Below are 25,900 nucleotides of genomic sequence, written 5' to 3' on the forward strand. Positions count from 1 at the left end.
CTAAAATGGCTAACTTTACCATTAGCATTCATCATATGTCCTTAGTTGAGAGCTCTGTGGAAACTGTCACTCTACAGGACAGAGATGGTGGAAACTATGACTTTCCAAACAATAAAATAGGACTTGGTGAGCTACTGTGTTTTCATGTAGCCTGTTGTGCTTTAGGGTAACGTAAATTCAGCCGGTATTCCCATCTGTTCTCTTCCCTCCTGCTCTCTGTGCTCACTTATGCTGTAATTTAATACAGCTGATTCCAAACAAAGCTGCTCTAATTTACATATTTTGTTATAAAACAACAGAGCAGGTATGAAACAGACAGCAAATTAAAAACCACAGCTACTTCAAATATGGTCTGACAAACTCACCAAACACAAAATAACTGCTGTGCTGTCAATTCAGCCACATTTCTATTTTTTAATTACTGATCAGCTCAGAGATAAAGGTAAAAGCGATTTAGAAAAAAAAAAAGTCCTGCTGGTCTCACGCCTTAATTAATTTCTGTTTGGACTGCCAGCAGAGATGCAGAGTGAATTTTCTTCCTGAAGGAGGCGTGGACAGGAGTAGCGCAGCCACATTTGGTGAAAAGAACCATATTTGGCCTATTCTGAGTTGGAAAACTGAAAGGCATATTATGGGGACATGAAAGACTTTTATTCATTTGCTGAAAAGGGATAGTACAATATCCTCCTCTGAAACTACCATGCTAAAAATAACCATTTGCTACAATTAGCCCTAATGATCTATTCTAACTTGTCAAATGATGGAGCTAGAAACTCCTTAAGTCAATACACAGTCGAACGAGCAAATGCCTGTATACAAGCCTCATCTTCTCTTTATACAGCTGGTCAGCTCACTTTCATTAGAATGAAAACACAGGCTTCACAGTTTTAAAACAGTTCATTGATTATTTATTTGCATGATAGTATTAACCTCTCCTTGTCACACTCAGATCCTCCAAGATGTTGCAGTTTTTCTGATTATTGCAAGCAAACACATCTGATTCCAAAGTAGCTTCTTTATATAAAAAAAACAACTTTTGCAGAATCTACTGTTATTCTGCGAGAAAAGTGCTACTTTTTGGGAGAGTGAAGATCAAAGGAATAAAGTTGCAAAGGTCTGCTTATTAACAAATGTTATGCAGGCAATCACAGCAGTAAATTGTGGCTCACATCACTCACAGTGAGGTTCAAGTCCTGCTTTTTTTGTTGTTGTTTTTTTTGGTCTTCACAATATGCGGAGGGTCCTGCTGATTTAAAGACTCCAAAATCGTGGGGAGACTGAAACATAAACACACAGCTATCAAAGATTAATATTCTTTTTTAAAGAAAATACTGTAATAGCCACAGTCACTAACAATAAAGCCAAAGATAGCTAGCTAGAAAGGTAAATACTGTTGGTAGTTACACGCTATGTGACAAAGCTATGAGGAAGACAGCAAGTTTCCTTGATCAAGGTAGCTACTATTCAGTCACGCTTTTTGGGAAAGGCAACGGATGTCATTGCTTGAAATAACAATCGTAAAAAAGTAAGCACTAATATAAAACAAGGAATGATATGAAAAGCAGTTAAAAAACAGACAATCCTCATCTAAATCTACTGTAGAGACTAGTGAGAAAGGCCACGAGGTTCACAGAGAGAGAACATGAGAAAACTCCTACAGTAAAAAGCTTAAACAAGGCAGTCCAGCAAACAAATGTGCATTTAAATATAAAGGCAAATTTTACACTTAATACAGTATAGTTAACAGTTTTCATTCACACAGTCATTACTTCAGGCATGATGTTGTTGTTTTTAGGTCCATGTGTGGTAATTGGCCGTTTTCTTTACGGACTTTCTCATTTTGTTCATGAACACAGCTTAAAAGACAAATCAACAGCTTATAATCATTCAAGATTTCTGTTAAATGTACCATGATGTACAGTCACACAGACCGGGAGCAGCTGGTCGTACCGTCTGAATAAAACAACAATCTTGACAATGGCTGACGAATAAATAATCAGAGCCTCCAGTAAGTCCTCTGGTAAAAAGCTTAAAAAGGCTGAGTGTACAACTCTGGATGTAAAACTGTTTTTTGGAAAAGCATTCTGCAGCAGTGTCGGCCACTGATGTGCTCTGTATAGAAAAAGAGGGTAAAATAATATGTTTGTTTTTTGCCCTACTTAAAATATGAAATACTCTCTGAACCTTGAGGGACTAGGGTTTCATTTGGACTCTGGTCTGGCATCTATTGCAGCCAGTACCCTGTACTCTCACTGTACCCTGTAAGTTGTAGAATAGAACCACTTTCAAAATAAAAGTGCCACCATGTACACACGATGCCACCTATTCTGACTATATAACATGAAAGTACTCGTTTTTTTTAACATACATGACATTAAAGATCAACAGCATAATGAACGTTTTTCTTACAAAATACTTTTTGGTAAGAAAAAAAATCCTCAAACTTGATACGATTTCTAGGTGATTTTAACTGAATCCACGTGTTTGCATGAGTTTTAGTGTTTCGGATTCGGTGCTGACTGAAGCTTTAATCAAAAACATGTTAAAGAAAAAGACGAGTGCTAAAGTAGGCGAGAACCAATAGAGGCTCTCACCAAATAAAAGAAGTAGTGTCTTCAGGTTTTCCTTCCTGTTTTGATTGTTTGGTGGATTTAACAAATGATATTATTGTGGGTCACAGCCTGAGTCTGTGGAAAGAGCAGCTCTCTTTGTAGATAACTTATAAAATGTGTGAATCCTGTGCAGGTACTGGAAATTTAACTTGGTCCTCATTTGCTCATTACACAATACAAGTGATTTCTGCGTTTAAAATACATTCAAAACCTTCATTTATGCATTTTTAAAGACTTCTTATGACTGCAGGTACTGATTTTGGGGAGAAGAAACAGTTTTAGAGAAAAGACGCCTTCAACAAAATATAGCTGGCCATTTGTAGACATGACAGCTTTGCAAGGAATCAACAATATTCCTGTGCAAATTGTGACTTTTGAGAATGTGTTCAGAACTGAACAAAGCAACAACGGACTCTGCAGCCACAGTACTGGCACACATTGAACTGTGTCTCTTACATTCACCTGCTCTGGAACCGGGTTCACAGCTGATCTGGGTGCAGAACGGGAGTTCCGGGGAAATGCCCAGGACTTGTTTTATTGAAACGCTGACATCAGTCTCTCAGGTTGTTAATGTGAGCACAGATCTTCAGAGCAGGACCCAGCTTGATGTTCATGGTGGACATGAGATGCTCCTCCTTCAGCAGCAGCAGAGCCTGACCGTCGATCTCCTGGGACAGGAACTGGGAGGCAAGTTCCTCACAGCCTGAGAGAAAGAGGAATGAAAGTGTTGAAAAACTGTCTTCACACCTGCACATCCTCTCTACTTACCAGGGAAAGATCTTTCTGGGTTAGAGCTCAGGGTGTTAATGAGAAATATAAGAAAAAAAGCCTCACTATACAGGATGTCGGATGGTCCTCATCCTCTGAACTTCTAACTAACAAGTATAGAAAATGTTGCAATGGATTTCTTTTTGCTGTGATGATCTCTGACCTGCACATGCACATGCTCAAGTAATGTTCCAGAAAGATACTGCTGAGTTGTATTGTTTGTTGAAAGAAAGAAAATTAGAAATGAGAGAAGAAAAATAAAATTGACAATAAATAGAAGGACACAACAAATAATGGGAAAGTAGTGGGAAAGAAACTAGACAGAAATTTTAGCAAAAATACTGTAAATGTTGAGTTTTAAGGCGACAACTAATGATTATTTTCATCACTGAACCCCAAAATGTGCCAGCACTTTAAAAAGCATTTTTAAAAATGACACAGGAACCGCAGGATGTGTTTATATATAGCAGAGAGGAAAAAAATCAAAACTGTAGGTAGTTAAATACATACAGTATGTAAATTCACCATTATATATATTATTGGTAACACCTGTGGGTACTTGGAAGAATCTTGGACACGTTAATTCCAAGTTTTTTTTAATTTTTGTATTTTTGTTAAATGTATTTTCAAGAACATTTTGAGTTCTTTTCCTTCTATTCATGAGTGTACTATTTCTATAGAGGTACAGGACTTTATATTGAAAAAAATTAGCACAGGAAGTACAAATGTGACAGGATTTTTTTTTTTTAAATGGCCAGAGACTGCTTAGATTTGTGTAACTTTGCTGACATAACAGCACATCACACATGACTAGTTCAAGCACCATCAGAAATATGAAAAATTCAAGACTTTTCTTCCATTTTTACAGTTTCTGGTTGATAAATAGTGTCATTTTGGTTTTTCAAACCTGTCGGTGGGATTTTAAGATTCAGAAGATGAATTCATCTGACTTTAATTCTGGGGCCAACTTTAGAATGATGGCATCACATTTTCTTAACAACTGCAACATCAAATCAATTTAAATTAGGAGACTTTTCTCCATGGCAACAGCAGCTGAGGCTTATGGGTACCGTACGGTGTAAAGCCGATCATCGTGCCAAAATAATAGCTAAAATCTGATTTCTTGGAAACAAAGTTCAAATATGTGGTGATTCTAGCATAAGCCTATATGATCCAGCAGGGTCCCGCTGTATTTATATGAAGCAACAGTGAGGATGTTATTGACAGCAAAAGACGAAATGGGAATACAAAATGAAGATTAAAGCTGCAAGCAGCGATGGTCTGGTCCTCGCATCGTTGCTGGTCAGCGAAGCCAAGCATGTCCACCAGGTGTAATTTCTGCCTTGTTAATTTTTAAAACTGTCCACCAGGTGGCACTATCACTGTGACTGTATGTCGGCCTATGGATGTCATCAAAGCAGGAGTCTGATCACACATGTAAAGTTAGAGGCAGATTGAAGCATGTACAGGCCAGTTACACTGGATTTCCTGTTTCATGGCGAAACATTGAAATTCTGGGCGACTCCATTTCCACATCCTCAGACCTTTGTGGAGCATTTTTGATAACTTTTGATCACCCATGCCTGGTGTACGTCCATGCCAAATTTCAGCTCTGTTAGTGTTACCCTGTTTGAGTTTATAGCTTTTGAAAATGTCCAAAAATGTATCCCAAATCGTCAAAATATGACAGAAAATTCAGAATGGCTGACTTCCTGTTGGGTTTTGGGTATTTGTGCAAGAGGCTTTTTTGTGCATCCTGTTGTGTTACAGACGTGTGCCAAATTTGGTAGCTGTAGGTGAAACGTGGTTTGGGGGCTGAATTTTCATAATACTGCAGGTGGCGTTAATGAGCCATTTAGCCCATTTTTACGCGTTTTCAAGTATTTTTAGGGCCTCAAAAATCCATTTCTTTCGTCCGAAGATGACAGTAAAAGAAAAAAACCATGCATTACAACAGGTTCCTTGCATCGTTGGTGCTTGGACCCTAAAAACCCTTTTCAGAAAAAGCGTCTCCCTGTCATTTTGAGTCTTTCTAGTCTCCAACCACTGCAGCAGCATTTAAAGAAGGTCAGAAGTCAGATGGACCAACCTTGTAGTGAGGAAATAAACTGCGACACATCCTCCACGCTCCACTGGGCAGGACTAGCGGGCAGGCAGCTGGGCGCTGAGCTCTCCGTTGGGACAGGAGGAGGCTGCTGGTGGCAGGAAGCTGAGGATGCAGGCGAGAGGGACATGGGCTCATCTTCATCCTCCTCCCCACTGGACTCTTCGTCTGAATGGCTGGACTCTGAACGGCACTGCAGGTGGAGGCGGAAACAGTGAAGACGGTGAGCAAGGCAAGATAACTGGGATTGTACTAGTGTTTGACTGTACGAGAGTGAAGCAGCACAATACTAAAACCCTGTCTGAGCATAAAAAGATTAAAGCTGCACAATGCAAAAGTCTGATGGTTTCTAACAAAAATGTGAAGCTCCAAAATGAATCACAGAGAGAAGATAAGCGGCTGATCCTGGATTAGTTGTGTTGTACAGACAGTCAGGAGGGCCTTAGAGCAGCCACTAGAGGGCACAAAAGCTGATTTTTACAAGTTAACAACTCAAAAATGCCACACTGTCTGTTTACTTACATGCTTTTTCTTTGTCTTCTGTTTTGTTTGTCACATTTTTACTCCACAGTACATAAATGAAGTGTGTCCACATACTTTTCTATACTTCTAGTCCAAGCCCCAGCACCCTTCAAGCTTTGTGGTAACACTTTGTGTCTTGTTTCAGCAATGACAATCCCTGTCTGCAAAATGCCAGGTCCATAAACAAACTATTTTATGAGTTTGCTTTAACCGACAGTCACGTTCTTGTGAAATCTGTTGTAGTTTATTGACCCTCTGAACGCCAAGCAGTTTGACAGCGTTTTCTGCTCCTGTCACATTTTGATTTTTATGTCACTGCAAAATAAAGTCCTGTACCTCTATGGAAACAGAACAATCATGGCTGGAAGTAAAGACAACTCAAACATGTCTTCTATGCAGTAAGTATATTACTATTTACTTTACAAAAACGGGAAAAACCTGGTATCAGTATAACTATTTCTATTTTTACATCGTCTCCTCTGAGCTCTTTGTAAACACTGCCTGCAGTTCAGCTGAAAACATTCTTAATTTTTGTCACATAACTGTTGCTCACAGTTGAGTCAGTAATGTCTTCATGGTTACGATCAGTAGCAAAGAATTTTTTGATTTTTACAGAATCTAGTTGCTACCAATAATTTTGTTTTTAGCACATAAAGTGATAAAGTGATTTTGATGAAATATCAAGATTTTAAGCATAGATTGGTTTAACTTGCATGACCAGGCACACATAAGTAGCTCGAGCACCATCAGAAAGATGAAAATCCAAAGATTTCTTTCTGTTTTTACAGTTTCTGGCTCATAAATGTTGTTATTTTGGCATTATTTTAAAGACAAGATGGCTTTGAAGTCTTCAAATCAGTTAACAGGTTTTGGGGTTCAGAGGGTAAATGCACATTATTTTGGAATAAGATTTTTCATTCTGAAGTTTGGGTATAATATTTAGGCATCCACATACTTTTGGAGTATGCTGAAAGTTGAATTTTCCTCAACTAATCTGCAAAGATGGGACTAATCTAAGTGTAACAATTATGAAGTCTTCTTTGCAATTTTTGTCAGAGTGTGAGTAAAATTCAAAATCGATATGAGCGAAATCTTGCATCATTTTAGTTAAGATTTAACTCTGCTTTGTGTTTTTGCTGCTTCATGAAGCCACTAAAGTAGGGGTGTCAAACATCCAATCCAATCCGGACCGTGAAGTATAAAAATTACAGAGAAGACATTAACTGCAGATTGTAAATTAGTAAAATTAGTAAAAATTAGTAAAATCATTTCTAGACCATGACAAGTTGTTTTTGATCATAAATGAAAATATTAGATTGTTCATTGTTCTTTTGTCAGTTTCTCATTTTTGTAATATTTTGTGCGTTTTTTTTAGGTTTTTGTCTGACGTTTGTCGTTCATTTCATGTTTTTGTCATGTTGCTTCTGGTTTTTGACGTTTGTATTTCCTTTTTGTCTCACTTGTGTTTTTTTGTCTTATTTTTGTCATTTTCTGTTTTGCTTTATTGGTTGTTTTGTGTATCATTTTTGTCATTTTGTGTTTTGTTGTCTCGCTTGTGTTGTTGTCAACTTTTCTGTCGTTTCGTTTCTCGCTTTTGTCATTTTTGGTCTCGTTTGTGTCATTTGTATAACTTTCTGTCGCTTTGTAACTTTTCTGTCTAAATGTTTGTCTCTTCTTTGTTTCGTTTCATGTCGTTTGTCTCTTTTTTTTTGTTTTGCATCATATTTTTGTAATATTTTGTCTTGTTTTTGTTGTTTTTTTGTCTGACTTTTGTCTGACTTTTGTCATTTTGATCATAAAGTAAAATATTCTATCGTTCGGTTCCAGATGACTAAATGTTTTGTTCGTTGTAGACACTCTGTGATCTATAAGTTAGTAAAACTGAGGCAGAATATTGTTAAAATTGAATAAAATTTTTCTTAAGAAAATTCAGGTTGTTCATAATGTTTTGTAAAAAGATAATTCCTTAAATGTGAACATTTTCAGAATGTATTTTTTTGCACTAAAACAAAAGAAAAATTTGGAGTTGTGGCTATTTATAGGTTCTTATGCTGTGATTTAACTGGTCTGAATATGGCTCCTGAACTTAGATGAGTTTGACACCCCTGCACTAAAGTATAAATGTTGGTTTATACACCTTTAGAATTACATCAAGGAGAAGCCACAGCCTGATTTGTGAGTTTGATACTGAAAACTGAACAACTTTCTGTCTTTTTTTCTTAAATTTCCGCCGTGTCTCACCTTGGCTGGTATGGGTCTCCCTGCTATCTTGGCGCTGGCTATCTCTGAGCTGGTCCGGCGGGGAACCCTCCTCCTGGCGATGCCTCCCTCCTCGTCCGAGTTGGAGAGGTGACCCTGGTTCTGATCCTGATCCGGAGCACGACTTTGAGCTTGACGCTGCCGCACGCTGAAGGGCTGCCTGAAGCTGACATTGTACCTGGGGAACCAATACATACTGTATCGTAGACAAAGAGTGACATATACGGTACTGAAAGCAAGACGAAGCAACACAGTTTTTGTCTCTTTGCATCATACGCTGTATACAAGCTATACTGCCGTAGTGGGCAAAGGGACAAATGCAAAGCAGAAGCAGAAAAATGTAAAATCATATGACAACGTAGTGTAACAAACAATGTGGCGATGCATTGTTTACATAGTGAAAACATAATAAATGCATTTTAATACGCAGCAAATTCAAAAGACAAAACCTCCTGAGCGGTTTGACGGACACGCTGAGTTTACACGAATAGAAAAGTGGATGAAATGTGGCTTTTACTGTATTCACACGTACAAATAAATGATGAGAACAGAAAACACACATGCAGTGAAATATACAGCTGCAGCCACCTGGGAATTCACACAACTGTCGCACTGGATCACCGTGGTCTTGTTTACGGAAGAATTTGGGGGTTTTAATACGCACATATTATACATACAAGTCTTAAAATGTATGATGCCAGTATTGCAAAAACCCCAGCTAAAGCCCAGTTTGTGTCCTGTCAATAGGAGGAGACAGTACGGTGATGTGTTCTCAGATGGCCTTCGCTCTATAGCAGAGATTTCATGCATCGGAAAGTACCTCTTGGCACAAGACATGGAGCAGAACCTTTTGGTGCCTCTGAACTGGCTGGCAGGAGCAAAGTTTTTACAGTACTCACACTTCAGCACTGAGGGGAAAGTTCAGAGAGAGAAAGCAGATGGTAAATACAGCAGTTCTATACTTAGTGCTGAAATAAATGTGTTGCATCGACAGGTTGGAGAGCTGCCGAAGAGCACCAGTGGAAGACACTGACACCTTCTTCTCCTAGTGAGGAAATATTCACAACTCAAATAATACAATCAGGTGAATATTCAACTCCATTTTTTAAGCACTAGACAATAGAATCATCAGGGAATGTCAAGCAAGAGTCGATTAAAACAGATGAGTCAGAGACTTGTTGCATTGAAATTTAAGGTGTGTTCATTTATTCCCAACATTAATTGATGCATCCAGCATAATGCAGGGAAACTGGAAAGTTTTTTTTTTTTATTCTGCCAAGGAACGCGGTGGAATTATGTGACCATCGGTGTACGTGAATCCATCCTAATTCCTTCCTTCCTTCCTTCCTTCCTTCCCTCCCTCCTTTCGTCCTTCCTTCCCTCCCTCCTTTCGTCCTTCCTTCCCTCCCACTTTCCTTCCTTCTCTTCCTTCCTTCATCCTTTCTTCTCTCCCTGCTTCCTTCCTTCCCTCCAACTTTCCCTCCTTCGTTCCTTGCTCCCTTCCTTCCCTCCATCCTCATTCCCTCATTTCCTTCCTTCCTGCCCACTTTCCTTCCTTCCTTCCCTCCCTCCTTTTGTCCTTCCTTCCTTCCTTCCTTCTGTGCACAACATTACTCAAAAACGGATTTGGATGAAATTTTCGGGGAAGGACCAAGTGATTAGATTTTGGCAGTGATGTGGCTTATAGTCTGGATCCACAGATTTGTTAAGGATTTTCCCATTGAGATAGCGGCACGGCATCACTGTAACCATGACAACAAGCGAATGCTTCCTCAGCTGCCTGCTGATGATCACATGATTGTGATCCTGCTACAAATCCACCGCTGCCGACTTATCAGGACTTATCCGTCCGAAATCATACAAGGAACAACTGATAAAACTGTGGGGGTGTTTCTGAGTCCCATCAAGTCCTGCCACCTGCTACATATTTAGGTCACGTGATTCAGTATCCGTACATAACGTACACATGCAGAACACACACCTGTACTCAGAGCAAGGTCACAGCATGAACGAGCTTGACGGAGCACTGCTCTCCGAGTGCTTTTCTTGTTTAACTTGTCTCTACATTAACCCTAAAGCCTACCAACAGGTTTAAAAGACACACTGAATTCAAGGAAAAAACATCTCAGCTTCTTATCTGTCCATATTATCAAAATCACATTATTCTGCACACCTCATTTAAAGAAATACACCAGAAATAAACTGTTTGCGCCAACTAGATTCTCTAAAAAACTAAAACTTCTGTGGTTCTCAGCACAACCAACAAGCCACTCCTAACTCTAGCTCTGATCCACAAAAAATTCAGAGCTCTAGGCTGAACTGCAGGCTGTGTTTATCTAGAGCAGAGAGGAGAGAAATTTAGAAACAAATTTTAAAAACTAGGTAGGTAAATATCCTATTTTGGTTTCTAGTTTTAGTAAAACCTGTGGGCACTTGGAAAAATGTTGTACATGTTGATTCAATGTTTTTTTCAAAATAAATAATAAAAGAAGTTGAACTGTTTTCTCTTATATGATTTATGGCATTGTACCTGTTTCACATAGCACAGAGGTCATTTTTAAGTTTGCTCTACTTCTAGCTGTGGTTGTGCTGAATCCATAGAGGTGCAGGACTTCATACTGCTATGAAAAATGAGCCCATACTGAGTAAAAATGTAACAGGAGCAAACAAAAAAAACCTCAGAAACTGCTCAATGTTCAGAGGATAAACTAGTTCAAAAGAAAAGGAAGCAAAACGTCCTTTCATTTATGGAGTCAAAACAAGGCGGAATGTCTGAAAGTATAATAATAATAATACAATAAAGTGACTTCAAAACTCATCTGAAGTCTTTATCTCAGCCTCATTCCTCACTATTAATGCTGGAGTCCATCAGCTTTTAGTTCTGCAGCATGTATTTTTAAACTGTTGGCTTACAGACGGTCTTGGAAGTCATTTGACTGATAACAAGATACTGACACAACATGGACATAATCCACAGAATTAAGCTGTTGATATATTATCAGTGAACCTTACAAAGAAGCCACAACTTCACCGTGTGTCAAAGGTATGCACTGATAGAATGACGTGAGCTAAAGCCCCGCTTGTATTATGATAATATTACACTGGAAAACCCCTGAACACAAACTGAACTGTACTAAAACCTTTTTAACATCCGGTTCCTCCTCATCGTCCCACACAGAGTAAACAGGACGCGGTATTTCACTGTGTTGTCATGCTGCCTCTCAGAATCAGAGGTGGGAAATTCCCAGCTTAAAGGTTGTAATTAAAACCTCTGGGTTCAAACAAACAAGGGCCATCTTGTTGAGCAACAGGAAACCTTGTACTCCATGTCCATGCTATGGTAATTACATTTGGCGAGGTTATTTATCTGATTACCCATGACATTTAGCCAGAAGCGCAAAAATTTACATGGCAGGTTTATGTCGATGGCTGATTACAGAGATTTTAGTAGCATGTTGGTCATAAATTTTGTTGTATATTCTGAGGATGTTCAATGGTGCTCATATAGACATGATTTCACCTCAGAAACATCATGAATGGTACCTCAAACAACACTATTATATGCAGACTATTCACAGTGCAGAAGCTGCATCACTATGGCAACACCACAATCATCCAAAGTTGCTACACCAGGTTTAAAAGAAGATTGAAGTCAGGGGTGTTCAACATGAGGCCCGCGGGCCAAAACCGGCCCTCCAGAGGGTCCAATCCGGCCCTCAAAGAGTAAAAATTACAGAGAAGACATTAACTGCATTGATTTTTTACAGTCAAAGCTCCAGCTGCTGATAAAAGGCTCATTCATGCCAACATTCGGTGGCAGTTCATGTTAGGAAGGGTTGAGCTGCCTGTGGGATTTTGTGACATTTGAACATTTGTATTTATGGTGGTGGAAGCTAATTAGGGTTTTGTGACTTGTGAGCTGGTATGATGCCAGAGTTCTCTGTTAGTTTTAGTTAGGGGTGCTGCTGCCTCTGTATTTTGGTTTAGAGTTTTCTTTGTGTCTATTATCTTTTATTTTTTGTACAATTTGGTAGCGTCTACTTCTTAGAGAAGGTCGCTTTTTGTTTTATTTATTTCTTTGGTTTCAACAGCACCCATTTGCTTTTAGCCCCCTCACTTCTGTGAGGTTTTTAAAAAATCTATCCCTTTCAAAATAAATTGTCAACTACATTCTGGAAACTCAGTGTTTGCTTCACTTCCTTTTGTCATGGTTTGGCTACCCTAGACAGCCGGGTCATAACATGTTGGAATTTAAAAAGATCCATTCTGCAGCACATCTGTTTTACTAACTGTCTGCATTCAGTGTTAGAAGATTTTGATTTCCGACTCTTAAACATGCCGAGATGGCAGCGGTGCTTTCCAAGCAGTTTGGCTGTTACCTGTTGCCGTGGTAACCATCTCAGATTGGTTCGTGTCCGGACTGTCATTAGTCAAATCCTCACCGGTCGAATCCTTCACCGAACCACACACCTGTCAGCCAAACACAAAGTTTAGTCACCAGCAAAAATTCGCATTTTCTCCTGCAACTACAAATCCCATGTACTCACAGGGAAAGGCTCCGCCCCTTCCTGGATGACAAAGCCCTCTATGAGGTGCGTAAGAACCTGCGGTTTAACCACAGCTTGAGGAGGAGGAGCTCTTTCGCCCTGACCGCAGGCCCCGCGGGACATCGACAGCACCGGGGAGGGAGAGGAGGCAGCTGGAGGAGGAGGAGGAGCAGTGGAGCCTGAAAGCAGTGAAGAGGGAAATATTGGTTTTTGTTAGTTGCAGTATCTTTGAACAGTAACAAGTCAGCTGAAAATAATGCATGTTGTTACCTGGGTCGACGGGATTGGCTGGGAGTGCTGAGGTGTGTTCTCTGATGGGTTGGAGCCGTGGAGGAGAGGGACCGTCCTCATCATTGGCTGAATTGGAGTCTGATTTTCTTTTAAGAGAATTGCTCATCTGCTTGCCCTAAAGAAAAAAAAAATCAGATTCAACAAATAAACAGATGAAAAGACAGCAAAGCAGCCACAGGGAGAGTTAGTTATCATCACATTAGTGAGGATATGGTGAACTGTCTGACTACAGACTGTTGGAGTGCTTTTTTATTTCTCCTGGGACATTTTACTCACTGTGAAATCATTTTTCTACAATTCTACGATTTCATTCAGCAGATGCTTTTATCCAAAGCCACATACATCTTCGAGTAGAATTTTCACTGCGATATAAAGTCCTGCACCTCTATGGAAACAGCACAACCAGGACCAGAGGACAGAACTTAAACATGTCTTCTGTGCAGTATCACGCAGTTACAAGGACTTCAGATATAAATCAAGTAAAAAGTAGATTTTTAAAAAATTATTTATTGAACAAAAAATTTAAAATCTTAGAATCAACATGTCCAACATTTTTTCACGTGCCTACAGCTGTTACCAATACTGGTAAAAGTTGAATCTACATAATATAGATATTTTACAACTTGCATTTTTAATCTGTTTCCATATCTGCTCTGTGTAAACACTGTCTGCAGTTCAGCTGAAAACTCAAACTTGGTGGGGAAAATTGTAAATGGAACATGTACAATAATGTAAAAAGTAGTAAGCAACAGTAGTAGATTAGTAGTAAATCTTGGTAACACCCGTAACCCAACCCCAGATAAGTATAAAAAAAAGAATGGATGAATACACACACACACACACATATATATATATAGATATAGATATATATGTACCGGTCTATATATATATATATATATATGTTCTGTGCTCACTGCGATGTTTACAGATGTTTACAGTGTTGGCTCTTCAGCTTTTTCAAAAAAGCTAATAATCCCCATTTTAAATAAATGTATTTGTAATCTGATTACATCTGTTTTTCTGTAACTTTTATTTTTGCATTTTTATTATGCTATTCTCATATTCCTGAAGACAGCACATGTAGAAATGTATTTAAATAAGTAAAAAGAGGAAGAAGATGCCTGTGGAAAATACCATTTCTCGGGATGTTAACTGCAACAACTTAAACTCTCACAAAATGTTCTAAAAATCAACACACTCTTGTTTATTAAGGCGTGTATAAAATGGTGACTAATGAACAGTAACCAGCTGACCTGCGGTGTCTGAGCTCCTGATGAGTCTCCATTGGTGGTCACACCGGCTGATGCTGCTCTCTGCTCTTCAGCCACCAGGGGGAGCGAGAGCAAGGAGCGGGACAGCGAGGGGGGCGGAGACGTAACAGTCGAGGACTGGGAGGAGGCGGGGCTTGAAGAAACGGTTCCGTTCTGACTCTGTCCGGAGCTCTGATTGGCCTGCGGATGCACATGAGACACCTGAGCCAACGGGGGAGCCTCCTGGGGCGACTGAAGAGTCTTTAGCCCCACCCCCCGGCCCACGACCCCACCCTCCCTGGAGGCGATGGATGCCACCATGGTGAGCAGGCTGGACGAGCTGCTGAGAACGGCGGCCCCGTCCTGGCTGCAGCTGCCCCGGGCGAGGGCGAGGGCCTGGGCGCTCCCCAGCGTGCTCTGCCGGGCCCCCACTATCTGCACCGGGATGTGTGGCGTTTGGGCAGGCTGGGCGGAGCTGCTGGCCGGTGGGGGGGCGGGCAGGATGGGAGGAGGGTTCCTAGAAGGCAGCTGGAGGGGTAAGCGGAGCCCCTGCAAAGTTTTAGGTTGGATGGGGATGGGTCCATTTCCGTGGCCTGATTTCTCAGCGCCCAGTGAGGTTTTCTGCAGAGGCTGCACCACCAGAGTCTGAGCGTTGACCGCCGGTTTAATGGTCGCCGTGCCGACGGGGTAACCATGGGGCTGGGACGCTGCATTGGACGTTAGGACCAGTGTGTGTGCTGCTGTGGGAGCTGTGGTTCCCGTGGTTAGGGTTCGGGTCCCGTGAAGCAAGAGCTGGGACAGAGGGATGGAGGAGGTGGAGGATGAGGAGGAAGATGAGGCACCAGAGGAAGAGGAGGAGTGGGTTTTGAGGTTGGCAGGCTGGGGGTAGGTGGGGATTTTGATGTGTGGTGGCTGGGGCTGAGGCTGGCTGGGTTTAGTGGGGGATTGGGTGTTTGGTTGATGGGAGGGCTGGACCAAAGAGTAGGCAGCTGGGAAATAAAAGACAGAAAAGAAGTTAGTTAGCGCATTCACATCAAAACCTGCATGAACAGACCAGTGTTTAGTTACTAGGGGCAATGGAAACACATCTCAGTTACAGTTGAAAGCAGTGACAGAAAGCACTAAAGCTGTGGGCTGTAAAACCAAAATAAATTTGGAGGGGAACTGCAGTGTCAGGTTACATGAAGGTCAATATATAAGTGGTGGACTTTTTGTATCATAGTTGACATTTTTACTATTTTCAGGGCTAAAATCAACATGGCCGCCTATAACCAAACACCACATGGCATTTTTACACAAAGATTCTTCTAATTATTATATATACCAGTACAATTGAGTATAATTGAAACTGAAAGTTATTTCTACAGATATTGCAGTAAACCTGTTGACTACTTTATATTAAATAACTCAGAAAACCTTGGAGTCTGGCCAGTCTTTTCTTCAGGAGGAAATGACATCATGTGGAGCAGGTCATGTGATCTGGAATTAACACACTTCCTGGAGAGGTGTTTTTATTATGGGGAACTTAGTGGAAAGTGATTTGTCAGACACAGATACAATTTGTTATTTTCCATATAAAATTTGATATATTGCCAAAAAAGAAATATCTGTCATGATTATCTCAACTTCATAAAAAGAACACAATCAAAACAATTTTTGAATAAACTCATTTTATTATTCTTTATCTAATTGAAGGTGGTTGGTATTAAATTCAGATGGTTATTTAGTTGACATTTTAGTGATATCCAGTCGTTTTTTATTAATAAGTGATTGTTTCCATAATCAATAATTATGGAATTTGTAAAGACGTGATCATAACATAATGAACATAAAAACATTATTTTTTTCTTTCAGTAAAAATGTATGCAAGATACATCCCATGGACTTCAAAAGTCCCTCAGTTCTATGTTGACCTATGAGATGTGCTCAACCAGTTCACAGCATGTGTCGAACTGATGTAAATTTGGCTGCTATCCTTACTGAAGTGGTCTCCTTGTGCAGTGACACTCTGCCTCCAGTGCTCCTGCACCACTGCCAGCACTCCCTGAAAGTCCTGTTGTGTAAACATGTGAACCTGAATCTTCTACAAGAACAGTCTTTCTTAAACTTTAATGTCATGTTAGGTAAGAGGAAGAAGTCACAGGAAGCCAAATCTGGTGAACAGAGCGATTGGAGAGGAAAATGTATGCAGCTGTGGCCAAAACACTTGTTCGGTATCAGTACACTGTGACTGACTGCATGGGACATTGGAGCATCCATATGTCATCATGCCACAGCTCGGGTTGTTACTTTCCCTCAGGACATTACTTTAAAATTCTGCCTTGACAGTCCAACCCAGGGGAAAGAATACACTGATACATAAATTGTGCACCTGCCAGTGGTCACAACAACGTGGCTTCCTGGCTCCTGACCATGGACAGTCCACAGACACGCACCAAGCAAATTCTTCTACATGTATCTTCAGCTTTCAGATCATAAGAAAGGAAATTTGGACATATTCAATCTGGAATCTAAAGGCCTTCATAGACAAAGCAAGGTTTGCGCTCACTGCTGGGTTATGCAGCACAGAGGAAAATATGTGGTGTCTATGTTACCTCATCCTTTCAAGATGGAAGCTCCTACCTCAACAACGAAGATGCCCAATCTTTTTTGGCCGAAATCATCGTCGCACATGGACTAAATGGGTTTCAGAGCACGGCAGGCTATGGAAGTGTTCTACATCAACAGAAGCTGTTGTGGCAGCAGGTTACCTTTACTTCCTCCCTACCTGAGTCACTCCTCTCTGGGGCTTCAGTCTTAACACCCACTCCTTTGGGACTGGACACACCATGCATGGCCAGATTCTGCGCCTACATGCAGGAAACATTTGCATGAAAACACAGATCAGTTGTTGTTGTCACCTTTCTTTCAACGCATCGTTGCCACAAACCTGATCGTTATCTGATTGGCTGCTGGAAGAGGAAGCTGGAGTCACTTCCTGTTGCTGCTGTTGAGCCTGTGGTTGCTGGGTGACGGTTGCCACAGCAGCAGTTGCCGTGCTGCCGGGCATGAAGATGAGCTGCGAGGAGATGGGGGCTCTCAGGGAGCGGTTGACCTGCAGGATTAAGAAGATTTATTAACCCTCATGTCGTCCTGCGGGATAAAATTGACCTGTTTTAAAGTTTGAAAATGTGGGAAAAAATATATTTTTACAGTGAAACTTCTGATGTCCACACTTTCAACATTTTTGGGAGATTTTTGAACATTTTTTGGTGGAAAAAAGAAATGCTAAAAATGTTTCTTAAGAACATTCACATAAAAAATCAACTAAAATCCAGCGAAATTCACTGGATTTTGGATGATTTTTTGTGAATGTTCTTAAAGAAAATATTAGAAGTTTTACTGATATATATGGAATCACTTTAGATATTTTTAGGATTTTTTTTGAAGATTTTTACTTCTTTTTTGAAAATATTTACAAGAATTTTCTTGCCAAATCTGGGGGATTTTTTTTTTTTTTTTTTTTTTTAAATTAAACTTTTAAGGGAAACTTTTAAAGAATTATTAGAATTTTCTTCCAGAATGTTTTGCAAATTTTCAGAAATTTGGGGAATTTTTTTGCTGAATTTTAAAATTTTTTTCAGACAAGGAAACAGTATTTTTTTGGTGCCCATAAATGAGGACAACAGGAGGGTTAAACAACCAGAAACTGGACTGGTGTCAGATAATAGGTGGGGATCAACCGTCACAAAACTCACCCTCAGGTACATTTGTCCCTGTCCACCTGCCGTCCCGCTCAGCAGCACTGATTGGCTGATTGTGGATGTCGCTGAGGCTCCCATGGGACGGCTGCTGGTCGTAGATCCTGATCCAGACGTTACGATGGCCTGAAGAACGACAATGTACAACTTTAATGCCAATAATTTACATGTTTGTTGATTATTTATTCAAAAAGGTGGCTGAACTGGGAGAAAACACAACAGTGGCGCTGGTTTTAGAAAAGGTTTTGCTGGCTTGTATTTAGCAGAGGGTCATTGTTTTGCTGTAGGAGAAACAACAGAGCTTACAGCTGTGGTGCTGGTGGTCTGAGAAGAGCTGCTGCTGGAAGGACTCGACTGACGGCTGGCAGCCAGAGTCGCCTAGGAGGAAGAAGAAGAGGAAGAGAGAAAGAAAAGAAGTTTTAGGTTTCAATCAATTCCTACTAAATCAAACGTGAGGTGTTTACAGAGGCTGTCCTGCGGTGGAGGAAAAATGCAGCTCTTTGTTTTCGACACCGTTCTTCATACTTCAGGCTACCCACCACAGCTGTCCCAGCATTTTAGATAACTTTGGCTCTCCCATCATTTTTTGTGGCTTTCATGGGAGTTGATTATGGCCTGCTGGAGGCCGGTGTAGGCTCCAGCTCTTTTACTTTTCTTAAGGATTCCTCTGGTTTTCATTTTATTTTTTCCAGCTTTGTCAGTCCTTGTCAAATCTTGGGAAAACATTTGAAGTATACGAATAACTCCAAGAGCTTTAAACTAGAGTTTTCCAGAAGGCATGTGAGAGACTCTGAAGTGAACTGGAAGAGGGTCCTTTGGTCTGATGAGACCAAAGTTAAGCTTTCTGGAAATCAGACTACACACTATATTTGGAGCACAGTAAACACACATCTTCCCCACTGTGAAAGCATGGTGGTGGCAGCATCATGATATGGGGTTGATTCTTGATAGCAAGCCCTGGACAGCTTGTAGAAGCTAAAATGAATGCTGTAAAGTACATGTAAATCATGGAGGACAGCCTGATGCATTCTGCAAGAGAACTGCAATTTGGAAGATTTGTTTTAGTTTTTAAATTATTTTGAAAGTAATGACTTTCAGTTTGACATGAAAAAAAAATTGTAAATTCCTCTCAAAAAAAGTCTAATTAGATTAATTGTTGAAAGCAATACAAGGGTACAAATACTTTTTAAATATGGACCGTAGAGCTTTTTTGGTTCCTCCTTTCCAGCAAAAGATCTGCAAACTTACAAAGCCAAAGGTTTGGGAGTTATTCTTTCCAACAGAAAACAATGCTCCTGGCCTTCCTGAAATGTCTCATCTTGAGTTCTTCTGTTTCTTATCTATGTCACCATGTAATATATTTGCATAACGTCTGCCTAGCAGCTAATTTAGTCACGCCTTCAAACAAAATATGAACAACTGCCTTGAAGTCTGCCATCATTTCCTCCCTTGAGCGATTTCTCTCTGGTTATACTTAGATGCTTCACAGAAGAGGAGAAAAGGTGCTGCAGCAAAGTATAGTATCAGAAAAACAATGTATCTATTGGATAGAACATATTCTTGTTGACCCAAAAACTTTAATTACGAAGTAAACTTATGAATCCGTTTCAATGTTGGCTTGTACTTGTATCATTTATGTTACTCTGATCATGCATGTATCCCAATGTGTGTCACATGTTTCCTTGTCCCCCACCCCCTCCACCTCTTCTGGAGGCGAGGAAGAATCTGGGGTGCCAATGAAATCACAGTGTGAAGTATAACCTCCTGAAACAGTCTTCATTTCTGACAGTTTGGCCAATATTTGTGCAATACTTCTGTCACTGAAATAGGAAATACGATTTTAAGATGCATTTTACATTGAATTTTTTGCACAGTTATTTTTTTAATGTTGAAAACAATCTTTTTAATTTTTCTCCTTATGGATATTGTGGCAGATTGTTCCCCCCACATGAGACAGGTTCTGCTCAAGGTTTCTTCCTGTTAAAAAGGGAATTTTTTTTCTTGCCACTGTCGCCTTAGGGCTGCTCTGGGGGTTCAGGCATGTGAGTTCTGTAAAGCGTCTTGAGACAATTTGAATTGTAACTGTTGCTATATAGATAAAACTGAATTGAATCTATGACAGTGCAGAATATAGGCTCTTTAAAAACAGTGTCTTTACATAAACTTGACCAGAGTGAAATTCAGAAGAACTTTACACACCTTCACCTGTTGCACAGCGGCCAGGTTCTGAAGCTGGGCGTTGTTGATCTGCTGCTGCAGCATCAGCTGCTGGAAGTACTGAGCCGCATTCGGCTGCCTCTGTAGCGCCTGCAGGGCCTGGAGGGACGAGCAGAGCAGAAATATTAAAACTGAAGGGGCCATAAAACCACTGGAGAGAGATAAGAGAGAAGAAGAGGAAACGGAGGAGGCAGGAAAGGACACAGTGAAGGATGACAGAAGTGAGATGGTTACGATGACCATCAGAAGGAAAGGCAAGAGAACGAGGCAAGGATATTATGGAGAAAATGAGAAGAATTAAGAGGGGAAAAAGAAGTACAGTACCAAGAAAATTGTGAGAAAAGATGAGCAGATTGAGAGAAATGAGGGCAGAGATAGCGGAGAGGGAGGGACGATGTGGCAGCCTCCTGCCAGCTGCCTGATGTATGAGCAGAGGCTGCTACAGTAATAAGTTGAGGGATGAAAGCGAGCGTGGCCGCCTGGATTAGTGTGTGCCGGCTGACAAAGACAGATGGCTGAGCAGGGTGACAAAAGCCTGAGAAAATAACACAGAGTCTCCATCAACCCTTCAAGACTCAATGGCTTTTCTCCACCTCCCTGCTTCGGTCAGTCTTCATCACTCTCTGTCCATCAGCTCACACATAAATCAGCAATTATAAAGACAAATCGCCACCCCTTCTCTGCTGCTGGTACACAAACAGGCTGTTTATACTGCAGCCAAACGCACAAACGAGAAGGAAAAAGATGCAACATTCATTTAGAATTTTTATTCTAACATTGTTTATTGCAATGTCCTCAAAAAAGTTCATTAAAAGCTGCTTTGGTATAGGCTCATGGGACGCCAGCTATGAGATCTGACAGATATTTAAAGCCATTTTTTAATGTGTGAACAACCAGAACTCCCCCATTTTAAAACACCTGCAGCTGAATGTAGACCTGTACATGTGCTATGTAATCCCCAGACATGCAGCCTAGATTCAGCCCAACAATAACTCACAAGCTGAATCAATGCTCCATGCTAGAAGAAATACGGCCAAACTTATTTAACTCTCTGACCCTGAAACCCACCAATGGGTTTGAAAGACGTGTCGGTTAAAATCTGCAAAATCCATCATTTGTCAGAAACAGAAAGAACTGTTGGATTTTTAACTTTCCAAAATTCCTTGAACTACCCATCTGTGGCATGCTGTTTCATCAGAAAAATTAATCAAATAAGAACTTAAAATTGTGATTTCTCATCAAAATCACTTTATTCTACATGTTTCATTTAAAATATTTCTTTTGTCTGTAAAAAACAATCGAACTCAGTTGTGACTAAGAGTCACAAAACTAAAATTCTGGGACTTTTCAGCTGAACTTGGCTGAACTGCAGGCTGCGTTTACACAGACCAGGAAAGAGAAGAGCATGGATACAACTTAAAAATCTAAGTATTAAAAAAATGTATGGTATTTATAGTTGTTACCATTTTCTCCCAGTATTGCTAAAACTTGTGTGCCATTAAAATGTTGATTCCATTTTTTCCAATTTTTGTAAAATAAACGCAATTTTTTTTTATGATTTATGGAATTATAAGTCCGTCATACTGCACGACACACGTTCTTGAGTTCTCTCTATTTCTAGCCATGGTTGTAATGTTTGCATAGAGGTGCAGGACTTTAATTGCAGTAAAAAAAATGAGGACACAGTGAGTACAAATGTGACAGGGCTCCATCGAATCTCTACTTTGTACATTCATGGGCGGGTAGATTTGTTTATCATCTGCAAAACAATGAAAGAGAATCTTATGTTTCTTAAAAACGGAACCCAATGGCAGCATTTACAATGAAAAGATGAGTGGGCCCACAATGGAGCCTTGAGGGACTCCACCAGTAAGTGAGACTGCAGTCGAGTGAGCCAAGAAGCTCGGATATGACTTGAACCATTTGAGGACATTACCTCTGATGCCAAGGCTCTGTTTAAGATGTGACATAAAGATCCTGTGATCCCCACTGTTTAAGGCAGCAATCAGGTCTGAAAGACTTTCCTGAATTTATGCATTCCCTCACTCCTTATCCTAAATGCCTAACGCTGACCCCAGTGTAAACCTTATTCCAACCTCAACCCAAAACCCAAGTGTAACACCATTGGTTTGCTCAGATTGACTGACTGCTTAACTGTCCAATATAAATGGAGCAGCTTGATGGCCAACAAAACTACTTCAGAGGGCCCCATTTTACCTGGGTTACACAAATCTTAACCTTAAAAAAAAAAAAAAAAAAAAAAAAAAAAAAACCTCTAAAAGTGTGTCCGATGTTCTCATTTCCAAAACTCAACACATTCCTCACAATGCCCTCCACACCTACCTGTACCGCCTGCCTTTCATACAGAGACATGGAGTTCATCGGAGAGGGGCGGGAACTCGTCCCAGACGCAGCGCTCCCATTGGTCGAGGCCCCCTGCTGGTTCTGCTCTCCATCCGTCTCCATGGTTGCTGAAGAGACAGACGAGCCATCCATCAGTCAAGCACTGAGTGAAACACCACTTTCTCTCTGATGAAAAAAACACCCGTCACTGGTCCTGACAAACACCGTTTCTCACAGATTGGAGTCACGGCTGTGCACCGCCGAGTCCATATTTCACTGAGCGGAAGATTGGAACACTGACTGATACGGTCCTGGGTGCTCTGATATGAATGTTTGGAGCCTTTAGCCCTTAAAGCTGAGCACTGTCAACATGCTTTTAAACCAATTTATGGAACAAACAAGCATTTTTGTAAATAAATTATTCAAATCAATTTTCCCTTTCTGGTCTATGTTGAGAAACGTCGGTCAGCCTTTTTCTCCAAGCCTCGTGATGGCTCTACAAGTCTGATGCATTTTTGGACCAACGGTCTGAAATCCACAGATATTCAGCTTAACGTCACGTATGCATCAAATCCTCATGTTTGCAAGGCTGAAAACTAAGCTGCAGATTTATTCTAAGTGAATTAAATGTGTGCATTTCAGACATTCTACACACAAACAGCAATAAAAGGACCAGGCAGATGTTCACACATTCATCAGTCTATAAATAGGACAACTTCACAAACATTAATGACATTAATAGAGTACTACAAATGCAAATATGCTTGGATTTAAGACGTTGGATATAAAACCTGGCACTGGAATTATAATATTTTATTTTTTATTGAATAATCTCAAACATTGTTTGCTTTTTTAAATTACCTCAAATGAGCAAAAGCAGGCTGATAATTTGACTAATATTTTCATTTATTTGCTGATTGCTTTCTGGATTAATGTGTTGGTTGTTTGGTCTATTAAATGCCAGAAAATGGGGAAAAATGTGAACAAGTGTTGCCCAAAGCCAGAGGCGATAAATGCTTTGCTTTATCCACAATCCAAAAATATTCAGTATGCAGGAAAGATACCAGAAAGATTTCAGAAGCTGCAACTAGACATTAGAGTTTTTTCCTTAAAAAAAGTCAAATCGATTAATTTATTATCAAAATAATTAAATTAAAACTAAATAATAATGCAAATATGTATAGAACATATAGATTGATGCATCCATGCTATTGTGTATAAACACAGACACACACAACTGCAACTCTTGAACAATGCACACTTCATTTTCACAATCTCTACATTCCACATTATTTATGACTTGTTCTACTTTTAAGGAATGTTTTTTATCATGTCTTGTTGGTATCTCACAACCTTTTCACTTTGCCTTTCACCACTAGATAAAGTTTTGTGAATCTTGAGAATAACTGCATATGAACATAGTCCTAGTAATTCATCAATTACTGGTTGCAGATCTAATATAAGTGTCATTTTAATAGCAAACCTTAATTTCTTTTGCAAAAGGCTCTAATGTCTACCACATATTTGACTGTTAAAAAAAATCATTTCTTTCCATTCTTTTTGATAAAAAAAACGTGTTTTGTCATTTCACAACATTTTCACTTTGCATTTCCCTGCCTGCACTGTATGAGCATGTAGTGACGATAAATCTGGAAATAGGTGAAGAACAATTTAACAGTTGATAACTACTCAATTAATAACTGCAGCTTTAATACTGACTCCATTTGACTCCATTTCTTATGTGTAATTTTGATAAACTGCACATGAATGCACCACAGAGCAAACCTGAATTCTTTACAAAAGGCTATAATTTCAACGAGGTTTCTGACTGTAAAAAAATCCTTCACATATTTTTATTTTTGCACAATATGTGCCTTGTTATCGCACAACCTTTTCATTTTAGAAAGAAATCTAGAACTAGAAATACTTGCAGAATAATTTAGTACCTAACAACTTAACTGTTGAAACCAAAAATGATAAAAACTGCACTTGAATGCACTACAGAGCAACCCTTAAAGTCTTTGCAATAGGCTAAAAAGAATCCTTAATTTGATTTCTTCTTTTTGCACAAAATGTGTTTTGTTGTTATTACACAACGTTTTCATTTTACATTTCAGTGTCTGCACTGTATGAGCATGTGGCAGTTAAAAATCTGTAAAGAGTTATAATTTAATATAATATAATTTAGCTGTTGATCACTAATCAACTGCTGCAGCCCCAAAAATGTCTTTAAAAGCCCATGAATGCACCACAGAGAAAACCTCAATTATTTGCAAAAGTCTAAAAACAATACTCTATTTTCTTTCTTCTTTTGCACAAAATGTGTCAGGTTGTTTGCATTTCCCTGCCTCTACTGTTTGAGCAAGGGGCATTTCAAAAATCTTTAACAGTCGCAGACTAATTAGTACCTGATAACTAAAAAAGCCCATGAATGCACCACAGAGCAAACCTCAATTATTTGCAAAAGGAGAAACAAAATCCACATTTTTCTTTCTTCTTTTTGCACAAAGTATGTCTTGTTGTTATTTCCCAACCTTTTCACTTTTTCCTACCTGCAGTGTATGAGCATGTGGTAGTTGAAAATCTGTGAACAGTTGCAGAATAATTAGGCATCTGATCAAATTATTGCAACCCAAAACAAATCTAAAAATTGCACTTGAATGCACCACAGAGCAAACCGTTAACTCTTGCAATAGGCTAAAAAAAAATCCTGTATTTTCTTTCATCCTTTTGCAAAAAAAAAAATGTGCATTGTACTTACAAAAAAAAAGCAAACTTGATGTTGCACAAAGCTCCACCATCCCACACCTTCTCCACATGGAAGCAGCTGCTGGGGCTGCAGGAGCTCCATGTGAGATGATCAGCTTTGTTATTCCCTCACTATCAGTCCGTCCTGTCCCACCTGAGCTAACGTTAGCTAGCTGCCCTCCATGTTTCCGACCAGTTAACACTGGATCCACCGGAGGCTACTCCTCCTAGCATCCCGCTAGCTGTCTGGCTCGTTAACGGGGCTCTCTGTGCGTCCTTACCGTCAGCGGTGCGTCTTTCTCCGCCTCCTGCTGCACCGGCGACCCGCTGCAGAACCACACCGACAGACTCAGCGGCCTGCCGGGCTTTTTGTTGCCGTGATGCCCGCTGCAGCCTCCGTTTGCGTCTTCTTCTTCTTCTCCTTCTTCTCAGCAGCAGCAGCACAGATTTCACTGCTGTGCATAAATTTGCAGCTGATGTGTTGTTGGAGGGCAACGCC

At 40.0% G+C, this 25,900-nt stretch overlaps 1 protein-coding gene across 2 annotated transcripts; it reads right to left on the reverse strand.

Moving 5' to 3' along the window:
• Positions 1-885: 885 nt before the first annotated feature.
• Positions 886-25,900, reverse strand: LOC111568086 (polyhomeotic-like protein 1). 2 transcript variants are annotated; one of them, XM_023269562.3, is made up of 15 exons: positions 25,683-25,900; positions 22,654-22,781; positions 20,293-20,409; positions 18,400-18,471; positions 18,091-18,219; positions 17,283-17,447; positions 17,121-17,202; positions 14,357-15,342; positions 13,083-13,218; positions 12,813-12,991; positions 12,645-12,735; positions 9,086-9,173; positions 8,248-8,443; positions 5,470-5,677; positions 886-3,315 (listed from the first exon to the last, which is right to left on the reverse strand). In XM_023269562.3, the coding sequence occupies exons 2-15, from the start codon at positions 22,774-22,776 to the stop codon at positions 3,164-3,166; spliced, it is 2,724 nt and encodes a 907-aa protein (XP_023125330.1). In that variant the 5' UTR covers positions 22,777-22,781; positions 25,683-25,900; the 3' UTR covers positions 886-3,163. The 2 variants fall into 2 exon arrangements, with proteins under 2 accessions (XP_023125330.1, XP_023125329.1); XM_023269561.3 differs by having other exon boundaries at positions 8,248-8,461.

The sequence above is a fragment of the Amphiprion ocellaris genome, chromosome 15 (genome assembly GCF_022539595.1).
Source record: "Amphiprion ocellaris isolate individual 3 ecotype Okinawa chromosome 15, ASM2253959v1, whole genome shotgun sequence".
Lineage (NCBI taxonomy): Eukaryota > Metazoa > Chordata > Actinopteri > Pomacentridae > Amphiprion > Amphiprion ocellaris.